Source organism: Pelophylax lessonae, assembly GCF_965119305.1.
Source record: "Pelophylax lessonae genome assembly, chromosome: 4".
Taxonomy (NCBI): domain Eukaryota; kingdom Metazoa; phylum Chordata; class Amphibia; order Anura; family Ranidae; genus Pelophylax; species Pelophylax lessonae.
The window spans coordinates 423,889,559-423,916,738 of NC_138771.1; the positions used below are offsets into that span (position 1 = coordinate 423,889,559).

Here is a 27,180-nt window from a genome sequence, read left to right on the forward strand (position 1 = left end):
GATAAATATGTATACTGCACTATCTCCTGCAATAGCTGATAAATATATATATATGTATATATATATTGGCCAATCATGGCTCTGACAGGGAATTGTGCTGTGATTGTCCAAAGCATACAGGTCCAGCTGCATGTTTTGGCCAATCACAAGCATTGCATTATGGCGGACGAATTTCCCGCGCATGACTACATTTGTTTGTTGTTCTACGAACAAACAAACACCTGGTGTTTGAGTAGTGCCAGTTTATGCAGTAATAACCCCTAGTATTGGTGCCAGTTTACATAGTAATAAAGCCTAGTATTGATGCCAGTATATGCAGTAATAAAGCCTAGTATCAATGCCAGTTCACGCAGTAATAAAGCCTAGTATTGGTGCCAGTTTACGCAGTAATAACCCCTAGTAATGGTGCCAGTTTACACAGTAAAAACCCCTAGTATTGGTGCCAGTTTACGCAGTAATAGCCCCTAGTATTGGTGCCAGTTTACGCAGTAAAAGCCCCTAATATTGGTTCCCGTTTACGCAGTAATAAAGCCTAGTATTGGTGCCAGTTTATGCCGTAATCACCCCTAGTATCGGTGCCAGTTTACTCAGTGATAACCCTTAGTATTGTGCCGGTTTATGTAGTAATAAAGCCTAGTATTGGTGCCAGTTTACGCAGTAATAACCCCTAGTATTGGTGTCAGTTTACACAGTATTAAGGCCTAGTATTGGTGCCAGTATATGCAGTAATAAAGCCTAGTATTGATGCCAGTTCACGCAGTAATAAAGCCTAGTATTGGTGCCAGTTTACACAGTAATAACCCCTAGTAATGGTGCCAGTTTACACAGTAAGAACCCCTAGTATTGGTGCCAGTTTACGCAGTAATAGCCCCTAGTATTGGTGCCAGTTTACACAGTAAAAGCCCCTAATATTGGTAATAAAGCCTAGTATTGGTGCCAGTTTATGCAGTAACAAAGCCTAGTATTGGTGTCAGGTTATGCAGTAATCACCCCTAGTATCGGTGCCAGTTTACTCAGTAATAACCCCTAGTATTGGTGTCAGTTTACACAGTATTAAGGCCTAGTATTGATGCCAGTATATGCAGTAATAACGCCTAGTATTGATGCCAGTTCACGCAGTAATAAAGCCTAGTATTGTTGCCAGATTACACAGTAATATCCCTTAGTTTTGTGCCGGTTTATGCAGTAATAAAGCCTAGTATTGGCGCCAGTTTACGCAGTAATAAAGCCTAGTACTGGTGCCAGTTTACACAGTAATAACCCCTAGTATTGGTGCCAGTTTAAGCAGTAGTAACCCCTAGCATTGGTGCCAATTTACGCAGTAATAGCCCCTGTAATGGTGCCAATATATACAAAAATAGCCTCTAGTATTAGTGCCAGTTTATGCAGTAATAACGTCCTAGTACTGGTGCCTGTTTACACAGTAATAGCTCCTAGTATTGGTGCCAGTTTACGCAGTAATAGCCCCTAGTATTGGTGCCAGTTTACACAGTAAAAGCCCCTAATATTGGTAATAAAGCCTAGTATTGGTGCCAGTTTACGCAGTAACAAAGCCTAGTATTGGTGTCAGGTTATGCAGTAATCACCCCTAGTATCGGTGCCAGTTTACTCAGTAATAACCCCTAGTATTGGTGTCAGTTTACACAGTATTAAGGCCTAGTATTGATGCCAGTATATGCAGTAATAACGCCTAGTATTGATGCCAGTTCACGCAGTAATAAAGCCTAGTATTGTTGCCAGATTACACAGTAATAACCCTTAGTTTTGTGCCGGTTTATGCAGTAATAAAGCCTAGTATTGGCGCCAGTTTACGCAGTAATAAAGCCTAGTATTGGTGCCAGTTTACACAGTAATAACCCCTAGTATTGGTGCCAGTTTAAGCAGTAATAACCCCTAGCATTGGTGCCAATTTACGCAGTAATGGCCCCTGTAATGGTGCCAATATATACAAAAATAGCCTCTAGTATTAGTGCCAGTTTATGCAGTAATAACGTCCTAGTACTGGTGCCTGTTTACGCAGTAATAGCTCCTAGTATTGGTGCCAGTTTACGCAGTAATAGCCCCTAGTGTTGGTGCCAGTTTATGGAGTAATAACCCCTAGTAATGGCAGCAGTTTATGCAGTAATAGCCCTTAGTTATGGTGCCAGTTTACGCAGTAATAAAGCCTAGTATTGATGCCAGTTTACGCAGTAATAACCCCTAGTATTGGTGTCAGTTTACGCAGTAATAAAGCCTAGTATTGATGCCATGCTCTCAGCATGGAGGAGGAAAGGAAGAATAGTGAGACCTGCCAACCACAGTGATGAAAGTGTTAAGGCCAGCTGCGACAGTCTTAACTCTTTTATCAACTTCATGGGAGATCTTTGTGATTTCCCTGCGGGTCTCCTGAGCCGATGCTTCCTATATCGCTCCTGTCACAGACGGAGTGCTTTTGATATCACTCCGCATGTGACAGGAGCTGGAACTATACAGGAAGCATCGGCTACGCTTCCTCTAGTGCGGCTCTGTTCTTCTCAATAATGCTCAGGGATGACGGGTTGGGAACCCGCAATCTGGGCTTACCGACCCGCCATCCCAGAGCAGGAGGTGAGATCCTGTTGGGGGGGGGGTTTGGGAGAGACAGCACAATGTTGGGGGGGGGGCCCTTTGCCCCCCCCAGTTGTGCCACTGATTGCTGCTAAATTCACAATTTTGTTATAAACTTTGCAGATAGTAAATAATCACTTTGAATAACTTCTGCATTCAAATAAGAAGCTGCCTTCAGCTCATCTCTGTCCCTGTAAATGAGACTGTTCTCTGCATCTATGCCTAGATAGTCATTCTACTGCACTGGGCGCTCTTTAGCTACACACTAAAAGAAGTAGCAGCACAGTGTTTTGGTCGTACAAATAAAGCTTTGAAGGAAAAAAAAAAAAAAAAAGCAGCCACGAAGCAGCAGTGAGAGTTCCTGGAGAGGGAGGGGACAGAGAGCCATGGCTGAGCTGTATGTAAAGCCGGGTAAGAGGATGTGTGCATATACAGAACGCTGCTGGGTGATTGTTATTATTGATGATAATGACTGAAGTCTACAGCTTCAGTCGGGGCTCATTCAGATAAATCTGCTAGATGTGTTGTTAAACGTGTGAACTTTATACCAAGGATCCCAGGTGCGGTGGGGACATATTCCTTCTAAGCAGCATGTCTTAGGGCTCATTCACATTGCCAGCTGTGTTGATATGTATAGATTAACACAAACACGCATAGAAAACAGTTGTTTTTGAAAAAAAAAAAACTGTTCTGTGTGTGTGTTTTTTTTTTTTTGTGACCCTTCAATAAAGTTAAAGTAGTGCTTCTATTTGGCCAATGCAACATTCCCCCATACATCTTGTTTTAGGGCTCCGTCACACAGGAGCTTAGCCCTGTGCGTTGCACAGCACTACTGTTATTTTACTACTGCTGAGCTGTGTCCAGGCAATCCATAGAAAGTGAATGGGTGTGCATTGGCTAAGATTGACAGATATGCATCGATAGGCGCATGGACCCGGATGCACAGGTTCTTTGTCTGCGTCCATTTAGTCATGAGATTCACACAGCTCTGCCACACAGCACAGTTCTGCTTTTCTTGCTGCAGTTTCACTTGCACTTACAAGTCACTTCCCCACCCTGTGAGTGGAAATGAGAATCAGATACACTGATGAGCTTATCTCTCTGTCCCTTCGCTCATCCTATCGTCATTCTCCCTTCATCCTCACTTCTCCAATAAATCATGCTTTCTTTATTCTAGCTTCTCCCCCAGTCTTCATGCTGTTTTCATCCTCACTTCTCCCCCAGTCTTCATACAGTTTTCATCCTCACTTCTGCAATCCTCATGCTTTCTTTATTCTAGCTTCTCCCCCAGTCTTCTTGCTGTTTTCATCCTCGCTTCTCCCCCAGTCTTCATGCTCCCTTCATCCTCAATTCTCCAATCATCATGCTTTCTTTATTCTAGCTTCTCCACCAGTCTTCATGCTCTTTTCATCCTCGCTTCTCCCCCAGTCTTCATGCTCCCTTCATCCTCACTTCTCCAATAAATCATGCTTTCTTTATTCTAGCTTCTCCCCCAGTCTTCATGCTCCCTTCATCCTCACTTCTCCCCCAGTCTTCATACAGTTTTCATCCTCACTTCTGCAATCCTCATGCTTTCTTTATTCTAGCTTCTCCCCCAGTCTTCTTGCTGTTTTCATCCTCGCTTCTCCCCCAGTCTTCATGCTCCCTTCATCCTCAATTCTCCAATCATCATGCTTTCTTTATTCTAGCTTCTCCACCAGTCTTCATGCTCTTTTCATCCTCGCTTCTCCCCCAGTCTTCATGCTCCCTTCATCCTCACTTCTCCAATAAATCATGCTTTCTTTATTCTAGCTTCTCCCCCAGTCTTCATGCTGTTTTCATCCTCACTTCTCCCCCAGTCTTCATGCTCCCTTCATCCTCAATTCTCCAATCATCATGCTTTCTTTATTCTAGCTTCTCCACCAGTCTTCATGCTCTTTTCATCCTCACTTCTCCACCAGTCTTCATGCTCTTTTCATCCTCACTTCTCCACCAGTCTTCATGCTCTTTTCATCCTCACTTCTCCACCAGTCTTCATGCTCTTTTCATCCTCACTTCTCCACCAGTCTTCATGCTCTTTTCATCCTCACTTCTCCACCAGTCTTCATGTTCTTTTCATCCTCACTTCTCCACCAGTCTTCATGTTCTTTTCATCCTCACTTCTCCACCAGTCTTCATGCTGTTTTCATCCTCACTTCTCCACCAGTCTTCATGTTCTTTTCATCCTCACTTCTCCACCAGTCTTCATGCTGTTTTCATCCTCACTTCTCCACCAGTCTTCATGTTCTTTTCATCTTTACTTCTCCACCAGTCTTCATGCTGTTTTCATCTTTACTTCTCCACCAGTCTTCATGCTGTTTTCATCCTCACTTCTCCACCAGTCTTCATGCTGTTTTCATCCTCACTTCTCCACCAGTCTTCATGCTGTTTTCAGCCTCACTTCTCCACCAGTCTTCATGTTCTTTTCATCCTCACTTCTCCACCAGTCTTCATTCAGGTGTGAATGGGGCAATGAACACTTTCTTTACTAGATCAACAATGTTGCTCCTCCGTAGATACAGTGTGAAGATTGAGCATTGAGGTTTCTGGCTGGACCATCAGGTGAACAAGGAAAAAAAAAAGTCTGAAAAAGAAATCAAATGCAGCCATCACATCTAAGTACTGTTAAGGCTTCATTCACATGTCAGCGTAGCGATCGCGGGCAGAATCACCGCAATTCTGCCCGCGATCCGGAAATCATTGCAAATCGCGGGACGCCTGTGCGTTGCCCGTGATTTACAATAGCACCCCAAACGCTGTGCGATGTTACTGCGATTTGCGCCTGCTGAATCACGGTAACATCGCGCAAAAAAAATTGCTACTAAACAAACACTAAAATAAAGAACAGTATTTTAACTTTAAAACCTGTGACACATTTTTCTTTTTTAACAGGGAACAAAGAAAAGGGCTGGAATGACCCTCCCCAATTCTCTTATGGCTTGCAGGTGTCTGGAGGTGGAAAACGCACACTGTTGAATAAAAGAGTACCAGTACCTTTACAGGATCCTCCTACAGGTCAGTAGAAGCCAGTAAAAGATTCATAGTGAGCTCTTCTGTGTGAATCACAGTAAGCAGTGAATGTGTTTTTTGGTTGAACTAGATGGACTTGTTTGTTAGTTTTTTCAACCAGACTAACTACTTACGTAGAGTTGACTACAAATTTACATTTTAAAGCAAGCCATACATGATGCGATTTTTCTTTCCTGCAACCATGAGTTGATTCCTGCAGAGCTGTGGTGTTCTGCCAGTATGGGGGAATGCAGAAGCCTTCCCGGCCGGCAAAACACAGTGATTACTGCTAGCGGCTATAACGGAGTGCCCGCTGCTGATCATCTTATCGATCCTTTTACCGGCACATATCCTGCTCGCTGACCACCCGAGCCTCTTCAAGTCACTGCTGGTGTAATCTGCCTGTTCCTGACCCATGCCATGACAAGGGGAAAGAGCCGAGATGAGCCAGCCACGGCCAATACCCAAAATGGCACCCAAACTCCCCTCCTGCAGCATGCCAAGGACACAGTAAGTAAGGCAGGCAAGTCCAATAAAAAGGACCCTCCGCAGGACATGCTTTATTATACCCAAAAGCTACGCAGCCACAACAGTCTGGAGGCTCAGGGGAGTCTGCATTTGTCAGCAACACAAGCTTTACTGCTCCCCAGAGGAGAACACACAGATCTTGAGCTAGGCCCAGATGCAGACTTGATGGCAGAGGGGTCTGATCTACAGGAAGTGGAGGAGGAGGACGATTCACAACCCAAACTTAACGAAATGCTTAAAGCGGAGTTCCACACATTTTTGTGTTTATTAAAACTCAGCAGCTACAAAAAGTGTAGCTGCTAAATCTTAATAAACACACACTCACCTGTCCCAGGGCCCAGCGATGCAGCTGGCGGGAGCCTCGGTTATCTCCCTCTTCTCGCCATGACGCCGGGATCTCTAGTGTGCGACTTGTGACGTGCCCCAGAAGATTGCAGGGAGTGAGAGCCGCCTAGGTGGCCCGAGCGTAAGTGAGAGCGGGTACCTGTAAAATCTAGCTACCCGCTCCGCCACCCCCCCCCCCCCAAAAAAAAAATGTCATGCGAAATATGGCATGTCAGGGGGCCAGGAGGCATTAAAGCAGAAGTTCCATTTTTGGATTTTTGGGTTGGACTCCCCTTTAAGGCAGACCATACCTGCACTGCATCTCTGCATTCTGTCCCAAGATTAGCTGGGTGGGCTGAAGATGGAAGTCTCCCCGTTAAGGCAGGATTTACAGAAAATCAGTGAGCTCACTGGAGAGCCAGGTCGGCGACATTGAGGACAAACTACCCCGTTGAAGTCAGAGACCCAATGAAGTTCCCAATTGGCTAAGGCCAAAATATCTGTAATGAAGGTTTTTAAAATCGTCTAAGATTAAATGTGAGAGTCGTGGGGCTCCCGGAGCGGGTCGAGGGTAAGGATCCAACCGACTTTTTTGAACAATGGCTACTTACTTTATTCAAGGATGCTTTTACGCCACTATTTGCCGTTGAAAGGGCTCACAGAACCCAGCTCCGCTCTGGCCTCCCTCCACGACCTTTCCTAGCCAGACTTATAAACTATTGGGATCGTGAAAATATCCTATGCCTTGCCATAGAGCGCCAAGACATACGCAATAATGGGGACAGAGTCTCCTTTTACCCTGATTATTCAGCTGAAGTTCAACATCAACGCTGCGCATTCTTTCAAGGTTAAGAAGTAGGTCCAGCATCTTACTTATGGAATGTTGTAGCCAGCCAGGCTACGAATTACAGCCTTTGGGCAATCCCATTTGTTTGCGAAAGACTCCAGTACATCCTCCTGGTTGGACGTAAATTAATCCTCCATAAGGAACTGACCATCTGGGTCAGTGGACACCTGAAAATATGTAAAGGCCCTTCAACGTTCCTGCAGCATGATCTTACCTTTTCTTCATCTTGTATCGTTGATTGTCCACATTGAAGGCTCGCTTTTGTGCTCATTGTTGACGGTAACACCTACCTTTTGACTTTATCAGGGTAATACTCCTAACTACCTTAACTACAATGGATACACACTCTATCTTCTCTGCTTTGTCCCATAGCGTTCTCAGCACACCCTATACTGCCTGGAGTAGTGTTCTACTCTCACTTCAGCTTCTGGTACTTTGTTTTTTTATTACCTGCCAGTCAGATAGACATGTGTAACGGTCCTTCTCGCTGGCTGAACTTTTCTTTTGGCACTGTTGCACCTTGTTGCCACAGTCTTAACCCTCAAATATGGTTTCAAATGCTTATGGATATGTGCTATCTATGGTATTCAGGTGGGATATGCCTGTCAGTACACATCACATTCATATGGAGTCAGACTTCTAGTGCATTGCCAAATTACTTTGGATGCTTTGACGCAAGAGGTGGAGGGTGCAGGCAGATATATCTTTCTCCATTGTAAAATTTTCTATTTTGTCTGTGTTCTAGCTATTGTGTATGTTTCACCCCCCACCCCCCTTCTCCACACTGGTCCTGAGGCAGTTGGTGCGCTTCCTTCTTGACAGACCTGATGTATTGTTAATGATTTTGGACGATTTTAATGAGTATCTATGCCCTACGTTAGACAAACATCCACCTGTGGCTGTAGGCCCTCATTCTAGGGGAACCATGTTAAACAGATTTATAAATGAAGTGGGTTGGCTGGACGACCTCTGGAGATGTAGACATCCTGGGGAATGTCAATTCTCTTGATTCTCTAAAACTTGTATGTGGCTATCCAGAATAGATTTATGCCTAGTCACTTCTAATTGTGTACCATATGACTCTACTGTAAATTGCCCTATGCTACTAGGACAGTGTCTAATTACTCTCCCCTGGTTGCATGGTTTACCGCTTAACCTCAGTCAAATGTCCCCTCGAAGCTCATACTATTCCCAGATACCACGACTATTGCATCCCACATTACTGAATATTGTTGTATGCATGCAGACTTTCATGACCCCCTTCTTTGTTGGGATGCCTATAAATGTTATCTACAAGGATTATTCATCTCTTAAATTAAAGCAATGCAAAATGCCAATTGGGGACAGGATTCTCACTTTACCCAAAGGGCTCAGGAGACAGAGAAGAGATATGTCTCTGACCCCTCTCCTGTAAATTTAGGAGGCATGGCTAGAAGCTCAGAGAGTGCTTTAAGAATTGAGGGTTTCCACAGCAGAAAGGAAACAGGCCTACTTTGAGGAGGGTGAGCAGACTGGCAGCCAAAATGGTTAATGCACAGCAAGGAGCAACCTCTTTTTCTGCTCGCTAGGTAGATAGGACACTGACTAGCTCTCCTAAACTAATAATGGATGAGCTTGTTTAGTTTTATGAATAATTGTATCAGCCCAAAACACAGATGTCTGTGCCCACTATTGGTCGATATCTGGATCAGGTCAAACTTTTACAACTCTCCTTGGCACACAGAAGGGAATTTGATTCTCCTATTAGAGTGAAGGAGATTGCACCAGCTATAGCCTTCTTTCCCAGTTGCAAGGCCCTGGGGGATGATGGCATTCCCATTGAGGTATACAAGCTTTACTCTATGACCAGGGCACATGTCTTACTACTCTTAACACTGGGTAAGGAATCTACAGATCCAAACTCCTATAGACCCATATCTTTGCTACCTGTGGACATTAAAATCCTGGCAAAAATACTGGCCACACGCTTAAACAAGTGTATTGCAACGGTCATACACTCTGATAGAGCTGCACAATTAATCTTTAAAAAAAAATCACAATCTCGATTCAACCCCCCCCCCCCCACGATCTTAAATTGGAATTTCCTCTATTCATACAGAGCACATACTGTCTCTAGATGCCAATGAGGCATTCAAAAGCGTGGCAGACTGAGAAGCTTTGACTTCCGGGATGTTTTTGTCTCCTGGGTACAGCTGCTGTATAATTTCCTGGCGGCTTCCATCAGAGAGGGTGGTAAGGTTTTGAGGCCTTTTAGCGTAGACAGGGGTGCCCGCTTTCCCCCCCATCTCTTTGCCCTTGCCTTTGGCAGCTATGGTACGTGAAGATAATCAGATAGAGGGCTTTCAATATGGGGAATTATGTGAGAAAAACCCTTTATGCTAATGACATGTTGTTCCTCGAGGATACTGATACCTCCCTAAGGGAGGTCATAACCTCCTTTGGATCATACTCCGGACTGACGATTAACATGGCCAAATCAGCCTTATTGCTACTTGACACTGATGTTTCCTCATCATTAACCACTTTTTGTCCTGTACCAGTGGTTTAGTTGAATCCACATGTTTAACACATCTGACTGTATTCTACATATTCTCTGTTTCAAAAAATCTGGCTGAAGGTGTGGTCTATATAGGGTTTTACTGGGTTCACAAACTACCGTCCGCTATGGCATAACTCCATGTATACGAAACTAGCAAAACTGCCAGGGGATGTGGAAATGCTGGGGCATCACCCATTTGAGGCAGGTTTTTCAAAATGAAATGTTTTGCTCCTTTGAGGACTTCCGGGGCCACCTTCCACCTCCCCTCCACAATGCACTTTTTCTACCTCCAGCTTCGACATGCTGTCAACTCCCAGGGCGTATCAGCTGACTGGTCTCAGTCTCCCACACCAGTATTTCGGTATGTTCAATCTGTACAAGATACCAAGGGGTTTATTTCTAATTGCTATGAAATGCTGCTGCCATCCTACCTTGAACAGCAGGATATGGGTCCGATAGACATCGAGCTTTGGGATAATGTTCTTGAGTCGATACTACATAGCTTGCTTAACACGGTGCAAAGACTCTCCCAATTGTATATTGTGCTTCAAGCGCATCATACTCCCCTAAAACTAAATCGTATGGGTATCCTGCAAACTCCAATATGTGCTAAGTGCACCACTATGGATGGGGATCTTCTACATCTTCTATGGCAATGTTCCAAATTACACCACTACTGGGTGGTGATGGTCAGCACTATTCAATGTTTCACACTTCAATACCAATTGAGCCCACCAGATGTGTCTTGGGGATCCTAAATGATCTTCCACTCTGGGACCTTCAAAAATAGCTGTTAACAGAGCCATGTTTTAGGCCCGTAGGCTTCTCTTGCTACAATGGAAATGTGATAGGGCCCCCACTCACAAAGAATGGGTTTCGTGGACAAGCCATCTCGGGCTGGAGAATAAAGAGGAAGCATGTACACTCCAAGCCTCACACTGAGCACCACAGAGGTCGCGGCAGCATCGTAGGAGCAGTGCGACCTGGACATACTAGTGAAAATGCCAGGAGAGCTGCTTAGGGGAGAGGAGACGGAGCAAGGCATCGGGAGCGGTCAGTGTGCTGTACCAGCGCCTAGCGGTGCCAGTAGCCCAGGACCAGGCCAACCACCTCATTGAACAGGAGGAAGGGATGGCGACTGCAACTGCGGACAAGTCTAAGTCGGAGCCTGGTGAGTAACCACTGTTGGGGAAAGGGGGAAGCAGGTGAGGGACCCAGGTTACCAGAGGGGTCTCTGAACTGGTTGGGTTTCCTCTACTTACCAACCCCCCCCCCCCCCTTTTAGTGTAAGCCCACAGTTAGGGGAAAGAAAGTCACTGGTATGATCTCCCTCTTCTCTTCATCCCCCAGCGAAGCCCAGGAGGCCCCTGATAAACAGCCTTCTGCCGCAGCAGGGCCTAACTCCTGGAGGAGGAAGATAGGGGAGAAATAGAAAGTCAAGTCAGGCCACAGTTTAGATTGGGAAATGGATCTGGACCTGTTAGGTGAGACACATGAAGATGTCAGACTAAGCAGGGCATCTCTTTGTCCTAGAAGATCTGGAAGGGCTCCTGCAGGAAGGCTTGGGATGCAAATGCCTCGCTCATGGGTCCAGCCCTAGCAGCAGCCTGTGTAACCAGAAATAGACTTTTGGGTTCAAAGGCTGACCAAGCACCTATCTCGGGAGCCTGACTCTAATGATTTTGGTGACTCCCTATCAGTGATAGGAAAAGCCGTTGCATAACTTGCGGATGCCGCAGTTGAATCTGTAAGAGCTTTGGCTAAGATGGCCGCATTAATCAACTCAGCTTGAAGCACTGTCTGGGTTAAGGCATGGGAAGGAGATGTCATCTAAAGTTAAATTGTGGCCTTCCCTTTTAGAGCTCATTACTGTTTGAGCCAGGCCTAGATGACATTCTGTCTGGAGCCTCTGAAAAGGGGAAGACGTTCCCCATGAAGCCCGAAAAGGAAAAGGGCAATTCCAGCAAAGAGCCAAGAAAGAGCCCAATAGGAAATAGGACAAAGGTAGCGGAAGGCAAAGGAACAATTTACTGTTTTCCTCCCCCAGTGTCACGACCAAAGAGACTAAATGACGCCAGGATCAGGGTAGGGGGCTGCCTATCTCATTTAGTTTCCCAGTGGGAGAAAATATCAGACAGCACCTACATCTGCCAGACCTTACGAGAAGGCTATCGACTGGAATTTTCGGCAAACCCCCCCCCTTTATGTTTACCCTAATACATCCCAGGGATGCTTTGAAAAAGTTATCCCTTCTGGAGGGAATCCAGGAGTTGGCGGAACAGCAGGTGGTGGTACCTGTGCCAAAAGAACAACAAAACCAGGGATTCTACTCACACTTACTTGTTGTTCGCAAGCCATCAGGAAAATCTTGCCTCAGTATAAATCTCAGGAATCTGAACAAGTTCTTGGAATACAAAAGATTTTCAACGGAGAGTATCTATTTTGTGCACAAAAACCTCCTGAAGGAGACCTTTATGACGATACTGGACCTAAAGGATGCCTACCTGCATGTCCCAATCCACCCAGATCATTAGGCATTCCTGATGTTTGTGGTCGTCGCCAAAGAAGAGTTCTTTTATTGGTAGTTCAGAGCCCTTCCATTTGGCTTAGCAGCTAGCCCAAGGATTTTTGACAAAATCCTTGACTAAAAAGTGGCCTTCCTGCATCTGCGAGGTATAACTCTAATTCCCTACCTAGACAATCGGTTAATCTTCAGTCCCTCAGTGGCTCAGGTCAGATCAGACACCAACAGGGTAATCTTTGTCCTGGAGACATGGGGTTGGATAATCAGCACTGAAAAATCCTCACTTGAGCCAGAGCAGGTCAAGACCTTTCTAGGCTACTTGGTAGACACGAGACTAGAGAAACTCTTCTTGCCAGAAGACAATGTGGTAAAAGTGCTCCAGAAGTAAGGTGCTGAGAACTCTGGGTCTGATGTCAGCGAGCATACCGGCCTTTGTTTGGGCACAACTTCATTCAAGAGCCCTCCAATTCTTTCTTCTGTCCTGTTGGGACAAGAAGAGAGAGTCCCTGGACCAGAGATATTGCTCATCCCTCAGGTGAGATCTTCCCTAGAGTGATGAACAGTGCCCGACAACCTAAAGGGAGGCAGACCGTGGGCCCAATGGGACCCATTAAAGGTCACCACAGATGCAAGCAACCCGGGGGGGCCATCTAGGAAAAGTCAAGGATAAGGGTCAATGAAATGGCTCACTAGGTTGGATGTCATCCAGCTACAGGGAGCTCAGAGCGGTGGGTGAAGCCTTGAAAGCCCTCAAGGAAGACATCATGAACAGGGAGGTTCATGTTAGCTCCGGCAATGCCCCCACCACCATGGCTTACCTGAATCATCAGGGAGGAACCGGATCCAGACCGCTCCTAGACTCATCCAAGGGGATCCTGGGCTGGGCCAAGGGAAATGTTTTTTCCATCTTAGCTGTCCATATAAAAGGGGCAAACAACCTGGAGGCAGATTTCCTCAGTTGTCAGCCGATAAGACTGGGGGAGAGGGTGCTGAACCCGGAGGTGTTTCAGACCTTGGTACAACGTTTTGGAAATCTGGAAATGGATCCATTCGCCAACAGACAAAACAGAAAGGTGAAGAGATTTTTCTCAATATCCCGAGAGGAGTCAGAGGGTTTAGACGCCCTGACAGTGCAGGTTGGTATATGCCTAACCCCCCCCAGCCCAACCAGTCTCCAGGCTAGGTCCTTCTTATTGCGCTTTGGCGGCTGAGGAGGGCTTGCTTTCCCACCCTGAGATTCCTTGGCGGTGGCAGAGCCGCAGAGGCTCCCACAGCCAGGATCTTCTCAGGCAGGGCCCAGTGTTGCACCAGAGGCCAGAATTCTTCCAGCCAACAACATGGTTAGTGAACGCCAGCTCCTAAAACAAAAGGGCTCCTCTGACAGAGTGATAGATACTCTTCTTCTAAGCAGGAAGCCTGTGACTAATTAAATTTATTCCAAAGTTTGGAAAACTTTCTGTTCCTGATGTGAGCAAAAAAAGGTGACCTCTACCGCTGTTCTGGTAATCCTGGAGTTTCTCCAGGATGGCATTGAGAAAGGGTTGGCAGTCAGCACCCTTCAAATACAAAGCACATCCCTATACAATACTCAGTTTATCTTGATGAAAGATTAGCAAAAGACCTCTTGGTTAAGCTGTTCTTGGTGGCTGTGGAAAGGGTTACCCTGGTCACAAAGGTTAGATTTCTACCATGGGACCTGACAAGGGTGTTATAGGCATCTAAACATCCATTTGAACCTAAAATGATCTTTTTTTTTTTGTTCAATTACTACGGCCAGGAGGGTTTGGGATCTTCAAGGTTTGTCAATTAAAGATTCCATTCTGTTGATCCAGCCAGACAGTGACCCTAAGGCCAGATCCTTTACATATACCGTAGAGCATACTTATTTCATAGGACACAAGATATAACCTTGCCAACCTTTTGTGATATCCCAAAGAAAGGAAATTTCACTGCCTGGATGTAAGGAGTTGTCTCCTCACCTATTTGCACAGGGCAAAAAAGTTCAGGAAGGGACTTCAGGCACCCAAAACTTCAGTCTCAAAGGGAATTTTCTTTGCTTATGAAAGTTCAGGGATCCCTGCACCAGCAAAAGTTAAGGCTCATTCAACCAGATCACTATCAGCTTCCTGGGCTGAGAAAGCTGGGGCCTCCTGGGAACAAATTCGCAGTGCAGCCACCTGGTCCAGCCAGGACACCTTTTTGAAGTAATACCGTGTGGAATTGCTGTCACAGCAAGCCTTAGCAATTGGTCAGAAGGTTCTGCAGGCTGTGGTCCCACCCTGAAGGTAAGCCTCTGGTTACTTGATTATTTGCTCAGGTTTGCCCTCTTGGAAGGTGATAGGAGAAAACTTACGTTTAGACTCTCGCTACCTGTTTTTCTACGAACCTTCCAGGACAAGCAGGCCTACTTCCTGCCCATTTGAAGGAGGGAAAAGTGTTGAACACAAGGTACCTATGTGGAATGATTCTCCTTGTGAACCGGTTTACCGGAGTACTTTATTACAAACTGGGAAACAACGGGAAGGTTGGGGGCTTTTAACAAGCTGTCAATTGATTGTGTTTCCTGTAGGGAGGAGCCCCTCATCTCTTATGTGTGCCGTCCTGGAAGGTTCATAGAAATACCATTACCTGTAAGTCTAACTTAGGTTTTCCATTATCGTGGATGCCTGCACAGGTTGGTAGGCTCTGGGGTGACTGGTTAGCAGTACCAGGTTTTACACACGTTGACCTGGTGTTTGATTGAATACTGGGCTGATCTTTACTCTATAGTAATCAAGGGCACTGTTGTTCTATATTTCTTACTGAGCATGGGAATATTCCCCTATTTATGGTGCCAGACTATATGGCTTTGTAACGTTTTTCTTTATATTCTATATGTGTGCCCACTGTTCTCTGATTGTGGTATGCTTTATATGGCATTTAGACGCTCTGAAATATTGTCGTGTATTTTGGCTGTGTGTGTTATGTTTGCTTGTTAAACTTCAATACACTCAATTCCTGATTTTTTTTTTAAAAAAAAGGAAAATCAGACAGGCTGGTCATATTGAAGTTGATTGATCGACTTCAGTACAACCAACCTGCCAATAGATGGATCGAATCTCAGCCAGGACCTGCTGAACCAGCTGAGATTCGATCCTCCTTTGGCCAGCTTTACTGCAAGTTACAAGCAGGTTCGGAAAAATACATGATGCAATTTGACAACATTGGGGTCACTTATTGATGATGAAGATCATAGATAGACCTGTGAAGCTCTGTCAAAGAGGGAGGTATGCGCTCTTCCAGTTAAGCTCAGTAGGCGGTAAACCTAAAAGGTACGTTAAAGGTTTACACAGGATACAGGTATCAAAGAGTTGATGAATTAGGCTATGAACAGCTTCCCAGTAAGGTTTGATACAGGGGCAATACCACCATATGTGTTGAATTGTTCCAAGATCCCTCTGGTAACATCAGCAGAGGGGTATAGGAAGCATACCTTGTCTTGGGTATAGTACCATTGTATCTTGTATTGATTCTCTTTATATAGTGTAACCATTGGTCATTGTGTTACAAATAGAAGGAATTATAATTTGTGCTAAGAGCATGTTTCTGTTTTATTTTAGCATCTTCTGGGCAACCACTTTCTTCGTCCACCCCTCCAAAGATGCCACCAACAGGTTCGAAAAACATTGGCCCTCCTCCTCTGGTTCAAGCCTCCTCACCCCTCAGAGCAGACAACTCAAAGTCGTGTTCCAGTCAAACAGAATCTGAGGCTCCTGTAGAAGTTAAGGATGTTCTAACCCCACTCCATGAAATCTTGGAGGCCTGCAAGGACTTAATTAAGGTGTTTCCTGTTGATCTAAACTGGACCATCACAACTTTGTTTGTTTAAAAGAATTATGCTGATTATTTTTTACAAATGTACTATTCATTTTCTAGACGATAAGGTAGATCAGGCATCAGTAAATGGCGAACCGCAGGCCAAATCAATGTTTCATCCGTCCCTAGAAAGGGGGTGAGGACAGGAATGTGAAGGGGGTGCTATAAAGGGGGTGAGGACAGGAGTGTGAAGGGGGTGCAATAAAATAGATGAGGACAGGAATGTGAAGGGGGCTGCTATAGAGGGGGTGAAGACAGTTATGTTATTGGGAGTGCAATAAAATGGATGAGGACAGTTATGTGAAGGGGGGGTGCTATAAAGGGGCTGAGGATTGTAATGTGAAGGGGGGGATGATGTGCAGGGGGACCGAGAACACTGATGTAATAAAATAGATTGTGAAGTGAAGGATCTGAGACTAGGTACACATTATTGCGTAACGCCTGTAGGTGGCCCATTTTTTTCAGTGGGCTGCCTTATAAGCAGAGACGCAGAAAAATAAGTCCCTGGCCTTTTTTTTTTTTTTTTTTTTTTACTGCGCCATACCAAGCTGCATGGTATTGTGGCACCATGTGGTGTGGCACTCGTAAAAACGTGCCACGTTTGCCATTGTGCAGAGGTGTCATTTAGAGTTAAACACATGATTTTGATCTCAACTGGAAGAAAATTTTACTGACTGGACCTTCATGAATTTTAATTCAATACCCCTGGGGTAGATGTTTGTAGTGTATACATTTTACTTCTATTGTCAACTCTGTTTTCTAGTGCTTGAAAGCTTTGATCTGTGTGATCTCCAGGTCAAGCACCCTGCATGAGATAATAAACCCTTTTTTTTTCTAGGAGTCTTCATGTAGGCTTTGGGAAATCCCTAAAAACATACAATTCAAGACTCGGGTTGCAGGGTCTCTGAGTCTTCTTGACTAAAACTTTGAGCTGAAGATCAGAGATGTGGGGAATGTAACTCACATAGTAGCTCATATTTTTGCTGTTCTAGGATCCGCACTGACAAAACAGCTTACTTTTCCCCAAATATTAATATAGATTTTGGAAGGTACACTGACCTGGAAATAGTAAGGTTTTGACCTGTTTTACCATACTTGTTTCTGTTCAGTGGCTTAGAAACTCTTGTAGCAAGACGGCCAATTGGCTTTTTCAGGACAACAATGGCAGCCTGCATATCTCTATTGGGACAGGTTTCCTTCTATGAACTGACTTGTTGACTTAAATAAGTACTGCACCCTTAGCATTTTTAAGTTTAAAACATTAAGCACAATAAAATAACTCTTTCCCAATAAACTGTTTGCAACTTTTAGTGCTGCTGGCTCCTGCTCTCTGTTCTGCTTTCCTGGACTACTAGTCTTCATAGGAAAGAGTCAACAGTGGACACTGCAGCCTTTTAGCTTGAGGACGTGAGGAAGGAAGGGCTTGCATGCAGGGCTGTGTGTTTCTAGCAAACAGTATAGGGAGACAACTTTAGTCCATGCATGCAAGGATAGCTCCATAGGGTACTGCAAGAGAAATGATCCTCCCTGAAACAGGAACCTGGGACACAGGGAAAGGACTAAAAGATTAAGAAGTTGCTTACTCAGGAAGTGATTAGATCAGCTGCTGAAAGTGATTTAAAACAGAGTTTAATATCACTTTAACTGCACCTCTCCTCAGCATGAGCATCAAGTTGCATTGTATGTTTTCAGTTCTTCTGTACTAACTGTGCTGTCATTTGCTGGGATATAGAAGAGGAGCTGAGGCAAATGCCTTATTTTAAAGAGTAACTTCACTTTTGTTGAGAAGAAACAACCCCCTCTGGGTGATCTACACTGATCAAAATTATAAAGGCAACACTTTTGTTTTTGCCCCCATTTTTTATGAGCTGAACTCAAAGATCTAAGACTTTTTCTATGTACACAAAAGGCCTATTGCTCTCAATCTGTCTAAATCTGTGTTAGTGAGCACTTCTCCTTTGCCAAGATAATCCTTCCACCTTACAGGTGTGGCATATCAAGATGCTGATTAGACAGCATGATTATTGCACAGGTGATCCTTAGGCTGTCCACAATAAAGGCCACTCTAAAATGTGCAGTTTTACTGTATCGGGGGGCGAAAACCAGTCAGTATCTGGTGTGACCACCAATTGGCTGACAAAGAGCAACACATCTCCTTCGCATAGAGTTGATCAGGTTGTTGATTGTGGCCTGTGGAATGTTGGTCCACTCTTCTTCAATGGCTGTGCGAAGTTGCTGGATATTGGCAGGACCTGATACTAGGTTCTAATGAAGAAAGTGGCAGGGTCTGAATCCCTTTACACTTGATTTTGCTTTGGGAGTGTCTCCCCAAAAATGAAATTTTGTTGCAGATGGTGCCCAAAAAAAACTTGTATTTTCTGGGAAAATCAATAAGCCAATCGCATAAGCAATGCAATACACCACCTGTTTACAGAACACCTCCAGGTTGCTATATTAACCAACCTCCCACTGAAGATGGAAGCTGCCATCAGTGGAAGTTTACCATCGAAAATACTGCGGACCAGATGGTCCCCAGCAGTCTCTAAGACCTTCGGAGGCCGGGCGCGACGTTATGACGTCACGTCTGTCCTCGGCAGATGTAAACAGTTTAACAGAAAATTGCTTTTTTTTTTTTTTTTTATTATATCTGAGCCTGGGTTCACACTATTGCAAACACAGACATCGCATGGGATTCATACGGCATTGCTGTGCAGATCACATGTGATGTTTGTGCGATGCAAGTTCAGCCATAAAGTTTGTATGGCTGAACTCGCATTGAATTCGCATGAAAATGCTGCAGGAACCATTTTTTTGCCCCCACTGAAATCGGATGTTCACACCCATGCGATCCGATTCCTGTCTGAATCTACAGTTTGCACTGCGATCTGCGGACCGATCTGGGGATGTCATTAGCTTTGTATTGACACCCGCAGCGGTTCTTAGAGGGCAGTGTGAACTGCCTGCTAGAGAGATGCATCGTAATAATGTGAACTCAGGATCAGTCTTTACAGGCTAGAGGAGAAATGTGAGAACCCACATCTCTCTGTAAAGAGGACCTGTTATGCCCTATTCCTATTACAAGGGATGTTTACATGCTTTGTAATAGAAATAAAAGTGACCAAAAAAAAAAAAAAAAAAATTTTGGGAAAGTGTAAGAATAAAAAAAAATGTTAAACGCATTTAAAACACTTCTGTGCAAATACTGTGTAACCTAAAAAGTTGCCGTAATGACATTTTATTTTATTTTATTCCCTAGGATCTCTGCTAAAGGAACATATATAATGTTTGGGGGGTTCTGAGTAATTTTCTAGCACAAAAATATGATTTTTACATGTAGGAGAGGAGTGCCAGAATTTTCCCAGTATAGAAGTGGTTAATTTTTTTATTTGCGATTTATTTCCACAAAAGTGGAGTTACCATTTTAGTATAGAATTCTTCCCCACCCACAAAAAAAAACATAGGGTCCATATAGATGACTTAATTAAAAGGGTAGTGGTGCGCTTCAGGGATCAGCTCTAATGGATCTCTATTTGGGTTGGTGGTAGTGGTGTGTACAATTCTTGCTTTAAAGGTGCTCCGCTTGATAAATATAATATTTATATTTTTAAAATAATTAGGTGATGAAAGTGCAGGTGTGTTAATAAAGTCAGTAAATATCAAGGTTTTTCTTAAAATAAATAAATATATGAGTACGGTGTGTATCAATAGATAAATAAATAAATAAATATCAGAGTGCTACTTCTTTACCAGTGACATCAATAAATAAATTATATAAATCCAGTGTTGGTCTTCAATCTGATTCATAAACAGTAAAACAAATATATATTGTGCTCAAAATAAAGTGCTACATGCAATTTTTCTATTAAAACGGTGCTAGAAAAGATATCTGTGAATAGTTCGATTGTAATCCTTCAAATATCAATATTTAAATGAGATAGTCCAAAAGAAAAAATTATATAGAGAACATCCAAAATAGCTTGTGTGAATACGTTCCTCGCTTATATCCGTGCTTCACTCATGCAATAAAGTGACTATGATCTCCTTCACCTTGTGTGTCACCTCTGAGTGCTCTAGCCTCTCACCTTATAGGCAAGATCAATTTGCCTTTGGTATCTATCCAAGCTCAACGATAGACTCAATTTCTCTCAATCCGGATCCTTTCTTACTTAATGGAGCTGCTTTCTTGGATCCCTCTAAGTGTTTGTCTTGATCGTTTTTAGTACTATCCTCTTTGTCCGATCTTTAGTGTGCCTCAGAGACAAAGACTATTCATGGTGCAGTATATCCAACTCATTTATTAAAATATAAAGATTTACACTTACAATTTAGGCATGATACTTCAGCATGTAAACAAAAAACCAGCCGCCGCTGTGGAGATCGGGCTCCGTTGTAACGTCACTTCCGGCTCCTCCTACGCGTTACGTCACGAGGTCACGTGACTTCCTCAGATACCAAAGGCAAATTGATCTTGCCTATAAGGTGAGAGGCTAGAGCACTCAGAGGTGACACACAAGGTGAAGGAGATCATAGTCACTTTATTGCATGAGTGAAGCACGGATATAAGCGAGGAACGTATTCACACAAGCTATTTTGGATGTTCTCTATATAATTTTTTCTTTTGGACTATCTCATTTAAATATTGATATTTGAAGGATTACAATCGAACTATTCACAGATATCTTTTCTAGCACCGTTTTAATAGAAAAATTGCATGTAGCACTTTATTTTGAGCACAATATATATTTGTTTTACTGTTTATGAATCAGATTGAAGACCAACACTGGATTTATATAATTTATTTATTGATGTCACTGGTAAAGAAGTAGCACTCTGATATTTATTTATTTATCTATTGATACACACCGTACTCATATATTTATTTATTTTAAGAAAAACCTTGATATTTACTGACTTTATTAACACACCTGCACTTTCATCACCTAATTATTTTAAAAATATAAATATTATATTTATCAAGCGGAGCACCTTTAAAGCAAGAATTGTACACACCACTACCACCAACCCAAATAGAGATCCATTAGAGCTGATCCCTGAAGCGCACAACTACCCTTTTAATTATATCATTTACTGCTTTAGTATCAGTCCCAGTGGCGCTGCAGCAGGGAGTCTCTGGCCACCTCAGACAGCGCAGGGATCACACACACCCCCTGATCCATATAGATGACTGTTTGAGCCTGACCAAATCCTGCCTAGATCAAGCGTAGCTTAACTATGTTTCTTGTTGGGGTCGGTGACTCCACTTGCGTATACATTTGTTGTCCAATTCGGAAGAAAACAGTAATTGTAATTTCATTTATATGCGTATCTTAAACTGAACACTGTACATTCCTTTACATTAGGTGGCTTTATCTGTTTGTAACTCTGCAATTCCTTAACAAATACACTGCGGAGGACATGGCTCCCAAAATCATCACTGACTGGAAAATTTTGCATTTCATTTAGAAATCAAAGTCCCAGAGTCTGGAGGAAGGTGGTGAGGCACAGAATCCAAGTTGCATGAGGTCCAATGTGAAGTTTCCACAGTCAGTGATGATTTGGGGAGCCATGTCATCAAAGTCAGAACAGCCCTCTACCAGGAAATTCCACAGCACTTCATGCTTCCCTCTGCTGACCAGCTTTATGGAGATGCTGATTTTATTTTTTAGCAGGACTTGGCACCTGCCCACACTGCCAAAAGACCTAATACCTTATTTAATGATCATGGTATCACTGTGCTTGATTGGCCAGCAAATTCACCTGACCTACACCCCATAGAGAATCATTAGCAGTGTGCGATGTCTGCTTCCTGGCGGGAGTGGACAGGTGGGTTGGGACTAGGATCCCGAACACGCCTGAGCCCATCTCTGTTCAGAAGTGCCATAGGCTGATTTGCCTCCATGCCACGCCGCATTGATGCAGTAATTCATAAAAAAGGAAGCCCCAACCAAGTATTGAGTGCATACTCTACTGTACATGGACATACTTTTCAGTAAGCCAACATTTCTGTATTAAAAATCCTTTTTTTATTGGTCTTATGTAATGATCTCATTTTCTGATATACTGAATGTTGGGTTTTCAGTAGCTCTAAGCCAAAATCATCAAAATTAAAAGAAATAAATGCTTGAAATATCACTCTGTGTGTAACGCATCTATATAAAATCTGAGTTTCACATTTTGAATTGAATTACTGAAATGTAACTTTTTGATTATATTCTAATTTTAAGAGATGCACCTGTATATGTAACAAATGTAGAAAAAAAACATGTTTTTTTTGTGGGTGTGGAAGATTTCTATACTAAAAATAGTAACATACTAAAAATATTTAACCACTTTACCACCGGAGGATTTTGCTGTCTTACGTCCAGGCCACTTTTTGCAATTGGGCACTGTGCGACTTTAACTGACAATTGCGTGGTCATGCAATGCCGTACCCAAACGAAATTTACATCCTTTTTTTGCCCACAAACATAGCTTTCTTTTGGTGGTATTTGCTCACCTGTGCGATTTTTACTTTTTGCGCTATAAACAAAAAAAGAGCGACAATTTTGAAAAAATAACAATATTTTTCACTTTTTTTTTATATGAAATTCCCCCCCCCCCCCCCAAAAAATGTAAATTTTTTTTTATCATTTTAGGCCAATTTGTTTTCTGCTACATGTTTTATAATAAGCGTATTTTGATTGGTTTGCGCAAAAGTTATTGCGTTTACTAACTAAGGGAAAGATTTCTGTCATTTTTGGTGTTTTTTTTTTTTTAAACGAGTAATGGCGACGATCTGCGATATTTTTTTTTGCGTTTTTTTTTTTGCGGGACTGCGACATTGCGGCGGACAGATCGGACCCTTGACTGACATTTTTGACACTTTTGGGGGTACCAGTGACATTACTACAGTAATCAGTGCTATAAATATGCACTGTTACTGTAAAAGGGGTTAATTTTTATTGGAGAGTGATTGGTTAATGTATGCCTGGTGCTTACTGACGTGTGTGGGGGGAGGTGACTGAGTGACACAGGGACAGATCGCAGGTTCAGCCATGCTGAACCCTGCAATCTGACCCTGTCTGTCACTTAGGAGATCCGCCCGCTTGTACACAAGCGGGCGGATCGCCACACTCGATTCCCCGACGATCGGGGAAGAGCGGCAGTAATCACCGCCACTCCTCCCCTGGCCCGACTCCCGCTGTAACTGAATACAGCGGGAGCGAGCCTCTGGCGGCACGCGCGCGCCGCCCACAAGGGGAGGAGTCGCTGGACGGAATCGAACCACTTTGCCGCAGTAGCACCAATGTGAGCGGTCGGCAAGTGGTTAAACATTTTAATATCCGTTTTAGTCAGGTAGTTTTAAAATGTATGAATATTAACATTTACCACTTGCACCCAGCAGATGGCAAGCTCTATGCACAAAGAGAGCATTTTATAGCAGTGCGCTAAGAGCAGTGCTGGAAGAGCTATACACTCCTCTCTTCTAGCAGAGACAAGACCATCTTAATTATAAGTGTATTCAGGTTTTCAATAAGCATACAGGCAGCATTAGGCCTTATTATCTAACAGTCCAATATGCTTTTCAAATTGTCATAGATCCAATGACCAGTGGAAATGTGCTGGCCATTTGTTAAAATGGTTCAGCCTGCGGTTTTAAAATTCATATGCAAAATATTTTATTTTCCAGAAACAAGTGTTACTTGATATAAGTAAGAGACTTTCTATGCTGGAAGAAATGTGGAACAGTGGAAAGCTATCAAGTCCCGTGCAGAGAAGAATGGGAATACTGGTAAAGGGTAGGTACCCTGCTCACACTTTCTACCTTTTTATACTAAAATTGAAGAAGCAGTTTAGATAGATTTGTATCCTTTGCTTAGGGCAAACTTGTATTGATGAACTGCAGGTGTCATCATGCTAAACATCTGCAAATACCCCAAAAAAGGCTGTTCTGCCAGATTGTAAGGACACTAATCCCACAACCCCGAAAACCCAGAAAACACTGATCAATCAAATCCTGCCCTTATGTACAACCACTTATGAAAATCGAAGTTGCACACAACCTATTGATTGTATATGGGGACTCTGGTTGCCATGTACCCCCACTGTCCCTGATGTGACTTAAAGTCTTTGTAATTTTTCAGGATTTATGGGTCTTCTTTATGTTCTCTAACATGCAATAATGTTTTCTTCCAATTAACGCTGTAATTGAAAACCTGTGTATATGTCATATATATATATATATATATATATATATATATATATATATATATATATATATATATATATATATCAATGTTATACTTTGCTGTATTGATGATCCACCTGAACAACAAGAGACCATAATGAGATCCTTAACACTCGGTTCACACTGGGGCAGCACGACTCTGTACTACTTCGGGGGCGACTTGTGCATTCCCATGCACCACGACTTTGGAGCGACTTGCACGGACTTCACATAATGGAAGTCTATGCAAGTCGCTCCGAGGTCGCCCTGAAGTAGTACAGGACCCTTTTTCTAAGTCGGAGCGACTTGTGTCGCTCCTATTAGAACGGTTTCTGTAGCAGTCAATGAATCGCGAGGGAGCGCGACTTGTCAGGCTACAAGTCGCCTGACAAGTCGCGCTAGTGTGAATCGAGTCTAACTGTATTGTTTTTTTTTGTTATTTATATATGCAAAAGTTAATAAAAAGCATCTTAAAAAAAAAAAATTGTGACTGTTTTTTTTTTTTTTCCAGAGTTGAAAAGTCACAACTGTAACTCTGCCGATGAAATCCACAGGTCCCTGATGGTAGATCATGTAAATGAAGTTAGTCAGTGGATGGTGGGAGTGAAACGTTTAATTGCTGAAGCAAGAAATTTACCTCATGAGGAGCTGCCTGCAAAAGATGAGGCTGTAATAGAGGGCACTGACAGTGTCCAACAGGACACATAGGAGACCATTTTAGTACATGGTCATATTACTATGCAGTCCGCTAACAGTATCACATGACTTTTTCAGTAAATATTAACTTTGTTTTTATGGCACTTTTCTGGCCAGGCTTTTATCCTGGATTAAGGGGATACTTTTGTTCAATGGCATTGTTCATATTTTGCGATGGCAGCCATTTGAGGACTGAGTCAATATTAGTCACTATGCAGATTTTCATTTAATCAGGACTTGTGAATAACTGAGGCTATCTATATCTCATCTTCCACAATGGCTTCCTTCACAGTGTTCTTTAACATTGACTAGACTGCTGCTGACCTGTAAAAAAAAATTGCAAAGCATCTATGTTGTTGAAGCCATGAATGGCTATGAAGAGGAAACTGATAGAGCTTGGAGTTATTAATTTTTATGCAAGATTATTAATCCGTGACTGTTAACCATCTTCTTTTTTTTTTTTTTTTTTAATTGCTTAACACCAAGCCTTTAATTAAATGATTATTACACTAAAATTGATGTCATTTATTTAATGAATAGACATTCTGATAATCTGGTATTTTTTAATAAATGTTGTTATTCGAACCATATTATAGTTATATTTATTTACTGTACATAAAGTTAAACATATTTCCAGTTCATACAAATTTAATTTATGCTGATGACAAGCAGAATTGCTTTCACAGGATGCTGCAGTTCGAAAATTTCTTCATCAGAATTTAAAATTGTCTAGAAATGGCATCATAATAGCTTCAGTCACACTTTTTCACATGAAAGGTTAGAAAAGCAACAAAAAAATACAAAAATACAAAAATAAATGAAAGCAAGTAGTACTCATTTATATTTCCTCCTTTCAGTGGTGTTGTCCCGTAAGTGTTTAGGTCTAGGAGACCTGAAAAACAGTTTTACTTACTTAATGCTTGGCTCATGCATGCTCCCTCTATACTGCTAGACTGGTCTCCACAGCCTTTTCTTCCCTGTGTTCCAGCTGACACAGGTCCTCTGACATCACCAAGTACAATACAAATCCCAAAAAACTGCACTGGACATAGGGATGCTGAGGAACAGTCTACAGTGTGGGAAAGTAGAGATGAGCACTAGCTTAAAGGGGAACAGAGGACTGGGTAGGTAAAACTGCTTTTCCCTGTACCGTAGACCTAAACAAGCATTTAAATCTTGCAGTGTAGGGGCGGCCTCACTGCAAGGGGAATTTTTACTTTCCCCAGAGATGAGCTTCATTCCCACCCTTAAAAACCTAACCTAAACCCTCCTGACCTTGGCACTAACCTAATCTTTAACATATACATAAATCCAATAACGAGCTTCTCTTATTTGCTTCCTTTTGGTCGGTTTATTATACCATTGTAAGGGTTTTGTTCGGTATGTGCAAAAAAAAATAAAACTACCTGTTGATATTATGAGAAATCTAATGCTTTCATAAATGCTCTGCAGCATTATCTCAAGCACTATTATCAGCCATGATTCAAGAGAAATGGCCGCACACCAGGCAATAGCTCACGACGAAAGGCTTTATTGAACAAGAATGCAAGGTACAGCAAACCGAATGGTAGACATGTTTCACACGACTCACCGTGTGCTTGTTCACTACAACAACTGCAACAGAAGATCCAATTTAAATATGTGAGCTACAAGTGTGTCCACTCAACTTAATTTTAAAGTCTGTTGCTTCCCATGTGGTAGTGGGGATTGCTCTTGTTGTGCACACATCATAAAAGGCGATGTAGTTCAGTCATACAGCAATAATAAAGAACATAAGATTAGATCCTTCTATAATTGTAACACTACATACGTCATATATGTTGTAACATGTAAAGTTTGTCATGTACAATATATTGGATGCACGATTAGACGCCTGAGAGACCGATTTTATGAACATCTATTTAGTATTTCCAAAAATCGTTCTACAAATGTGGCTTGACCTTTCCTTAACCACCATGGAGGTTATACGTCTGTGGTGGGTGCACAGATTTTAGAGACAATCCATTCACCGAAAAGAGGAGGAGATTTGTTAAAATTATTATGCAAAC

At 42.8% G+C, this 27,180-nt stretch overlaps 1 protein-coding gene across 1 annotated transcript; it reads left to right on the forward strand.

Moving 5' to 3' along the window:
* The first annotated feature begins 2,920 nt into the window (after positions 1–2,920).
* On the forward strand, positions 2,921–25,239 carry SRA1 (steroid receptor RNA activator 1). Its single transcript, XM_082256862.1, has 5 exons — positions 2,921–2,997; positions 5,497–5,619; positions 15,975–16,195; positions 23,900–24,008; positions 24,948–25,239. Exons 1-5 carry the CDS (start codon positions 2,973–2,975, stop codon positions 25,142–25,144), a joined length of 675 nt encoding a protein of 224 aa, XP_082112988.1. The 5' UTR covers positions 2,921–2,972; the 3' UTR covers positions 25,145–25,239.
* Positions 25,240–27,180: the final 1,941 nt, after the last annotated feature.

Excerpts from the sequence above, each read along its gene's own strand:
- SRA1 (XM_082256862.1), top strand. The coding sequence starts at position 2,973 with ATGGCTGAGCTGTATGTAAAGCCGG. Across the intron at positions 5,620-15,974 it reads TTTACAGGATCCTCCTACAG|CATCTTCTGGGCAACCACTT; the intron begins GTCAGTAGAAGC and ends GTTTTATTTTAG. Across the intron at positions 24,009-24,947 it reads AATGGGAATACTGGTAAAGG|AGTTGAAAAGTCACAACTGT; the intron begins GTAGGTACCCTG and ends TTTTTTTTCCAG.